Source organism: Bidens hawaiensis, unplaced genomic scaffold (assembly GCF_021521415.1).
Source record: "Bidens hawaiensis isolate Kalapana, Puna unplaced genomic scaffold, B.hawaiensis_p1.1 tig00037319_1, whole genome shotgun sequence".
Lineage (NCBI taxonomy): Eukaryota > Viridiplantae > Streptophyta > Magnoliopsida > Asterales > Asteraceae > Bidens > Bidens hawaiensis.
The window spans coordinates 133,717-136,904 of record NW_027505474.1 but is presented as its reverse complement, the minus strand read 5'-3'; the positions used below and the strand labels follow the sequence as shown (position 1 = coordinate 136,904).

General features: G+C 36.0%; 1 protein-coding gene across 1 annotated transcript; it reads left to right on the top strand.

Annotated features, from left to right (window-relative positions):
- The first annotated feature begins 997 nt into the window (after window positions 1-997).
- LOC143613416 (uncharacterized) lies at window positions 998-2,118 on the top strand. Its single transcript, XM_077087125.1, has 2 exons — window positions 998-1,907; window positions 2,012-2,118. The coding sequence occupies exons 1-2, from the start codon at window positions 1,181-1,183 to the stop codon at window positions 2,068-2,070; spliced, it is 786 nt and encodes a 261-aa protein (XP_076943240.1). The 5' UTR covers window positions 998-1,180; the 3' UTR covers window positions 2,071-2,118.
- Window positions 2,119-3,188: the final 1,070 nt, after the last annotated feature.

Below are 3,188 nucleotides of genomic sequence, written 5' to 3'. Positions count from 1 at the left end.
ATGGCCTACATGATCATTTATATTATAATAGGTTCAAAGTCAATTAATTATACCTTATTATTATATTAGCTAGGTAATTGTTGTAGGTTTATCATAATATTCATGTTTTCTATTATATACATGAAGAACTGATCAACATGTGATATCAGAGCGATGTTGATTAATCAGTTCTTCATGTCTTTCATTAACTCAGGATCTAAACCGGAAGACATGGACTAAAATCCGATAAACCCTAACAATTTTCGGTTCTGTTATTAATTTGTTTTATTTTATTATCATTATTAAAAATCCGAATTTAAGAAACCCTAACAATTTTTCGATTTTAAAACTCGTATCTGATATAAACTGATAGTTTTTTCGAAATCTGATAAATTAATGATCTTCGTGTTCATAACAGTTTTTCAAAAATTCGATATAATCTGGTTCAAGATCTGGATTGTTATAATGTTTTACTAAATTTTATTAAGATTTAAACCAAGATATTTCGAATTCTGTAAACTTAATAAGGAATTACTTTGAAAATAATCAAATCTTGGATAAACAAATAATCCCTAAGAATTCAGATCAAGTATTATAAACTGTTCATCAACTTATAGGTGTGTGTGTTTTACTTAAAATTCATATTGATTACTTTTACAAAACATATAAAAAGCTTAACTTGAATGAATGATGATGTACACTTCTGCCCAAAGGTGATGTGATACATCTAACATATCATTCAAGTCTAAATACAAGCTGTGTTAGTTTAGCTTAAACATGAAATTAATGTATCACTTCTGCCCAAAGGTGATGCGATACATCTATATCAAAGCAAACTAACTCGTGCATGATTAAAATGGTTGTTTCACTTCTGCCCAAAGGTGATGTGTTACAATTGTTTTGCACATATACTTAAGTAAAATTTAATTATGCCCAAAGGTGATTTATCTTTTATTTAAATAGAATTTTATTAATTACATTAGTCTATTATTTTGATGTTAATAATTGATATTTATTATCACAGCTTCATAATTTAAATGGTTCTTATCTATATATGCATTAGTTTAAATTGCCCCTAGTTCACTCTAAGTTTCTTCTAGTTTAGTATCTTAACATTCTCATATAAATTCCAATAATAGCTCCGAATGGTGGAATCACATTATTAACTGGAGATAACTTTGTTGCCTGGAAGGACTCTCTTATGCTTAATCTCGCCTTCCTGGATTTCGACTTTGCTCTAAACGAGGATGAACCTTCAACACTAACCACTGAAAGCACCCCTACTCAGCACTTATTGTTCGAAAAATGGAAGAGATGTAACCACATGTCTCTAATGCTTATGAAAAACTCCATTAGCATGCCCATAAGAGGATCCATTCCAGACTTTGAAAATGCTAAAACCTATCTGGATTCTGTGGAGGAACAATTCAAAGGAACGTCTAAGGCGCATGCCAATACTCTTATTCTCAAGCTAGTGACTACTAAGTATGATGGAAGGAGTGGCATTCGTGGGCACATTATGATGATGAACGACATGGCCCATAAGCTGAAGGGATTAGACATGGAGATCAGTGATGGTTTTCTGGTGCACTTCATCATGACCTCTCTTCCAGCTGCTTATGAAGCTTTCAAGATTAATTACAACACCCAGAAGGACAAATGGACTATGAGTGAGCTGATTGCTATGTGCGTGCAAGAGGAAGAGCGTATGAAGATGGACAAACCAGAAGTTGCTTACCTTGCCACCAGTTCCAAGAAGAGGAAGAACACTAATCCAAGAAAGGAGTTTGCTAAAGTTCAGAAGACTAATACAGGTGCCTCAACCAGCTCTCAGAACTCCACTGGAAAGCCTTTCTGCAAGTTCTGTAAGAAGTACATTCATAAGCAGAAGGACTGTTCAGACTTTAAGGAGTGGCTGGCTAAGAAAGGTAATGATCTCTTTATGACACTTGAGTCCTATAATTTAACTGTTTCTGCTAAAACATGGTGGTTTGATTCTGGTTCTATGGTTCATGTGACCAATTCTACTCAGGGATTCCTTTCAATCCGGAAGCTGGAAAGAAACCAAAGAACACTAAGACTGGGGAATGATAAAGAGCTTGAAGTCAAGGCTGTGGGAACTTTACAATTAATAATGAAAACTGGTTTATGTATTAAACTTTATTGTAACATCGAGAAAATTTCGAGTTCAAAATGTCAAGTTTTCAAAGTCTAGGGACCAAAAATGTCAAAATTCCAAACCTTAGGGTTTAAAAAGAAAATTCTGATTTTCTGTTCTATCGCGATACGCGACGGGACAAAGGGCAAGACAATCGCGTATCGCGAAGGGCTTAGTCAAACCTTCTAGAAGAAGGTCAACGGCGATACGCGATCGTCGTGAAACCAACGTCATCGAGTATCGCCATGACGTGGCCTGACACCTCTGGCAGAAGTTCTGCCACGTGGCAGACCTACTGGGTGACGATGCAGGGCTATGTCGCGGTACGCGACGGGCCTGCTGAAGACCATCGCGTATCGCGAAGGGCTTCCAGGTTTTGCCTATAAATAGCAAGTCCGGGATTCACATTTTCTCATCCCAAATCCAGCCATCCAATCTCTCTCTAACATCTCTCTAGACTCATATATCGTACCTCGAAGTTCGTGCCAATTCCCGATCGTGATCTCGTTTTCCGTGCCAACTTTTCCTCCAAGTTCGTGCCACTCTCCACCGACGTGTCGACCAAGAAGGTAGTTGTCATATCTCGATATCAAGATGGTGATTTGTCTCGTAAGGCGTGTCGACGAGTGGTGAAGGTTTGGTGTTCATCGTTTGGCATGCTAAAAGGAAGGTGACGAGAAAGGAAGTTTGATAAAAAAGATAAAGAAGGCAAAGCGGCGTTGGAGTGCTGCTCGAGTCATTAGGGTTTCTATAAGCCAACAAAGGTAGACGTAACGCCAATGAAAATAATAATAAAATAGTATAAAAGGCTTAAACCTTAAGTCAAGGTTATACTCGATACCTCGATAAAATAAAAGAAAACATAACAAAGAAAGAATAAAAGATAAGATTGTGAATATTGATATATATATATGTGTGTGTGTGTGTGTGTGTGCAAGTATATATATTCTTTGTTATGAAAATATTATTTATGTAATAAATAACTATTCTTAAATAATAAAGAAAAGAAAAGAATACGTTTCTTAGAGAAGAAGAAACGTAGGGTTTTATA

Coding starts and splice junctions, on each gene's coding strand:
- LOC143613416 (XM_077087125.1), top strand. CDS start 1,181: ATGCTTAATCTCGCCTTCCTGGATTTCGACTTTGCTCTAAACGAGGAT. Junction 1,908..2,011: donor GGAGTGGCTGGCTAAGAAAG/GTAATGATCTCT, acceptor AATTCTACTCAG/GGATTCCTTTCAATCCGGAA.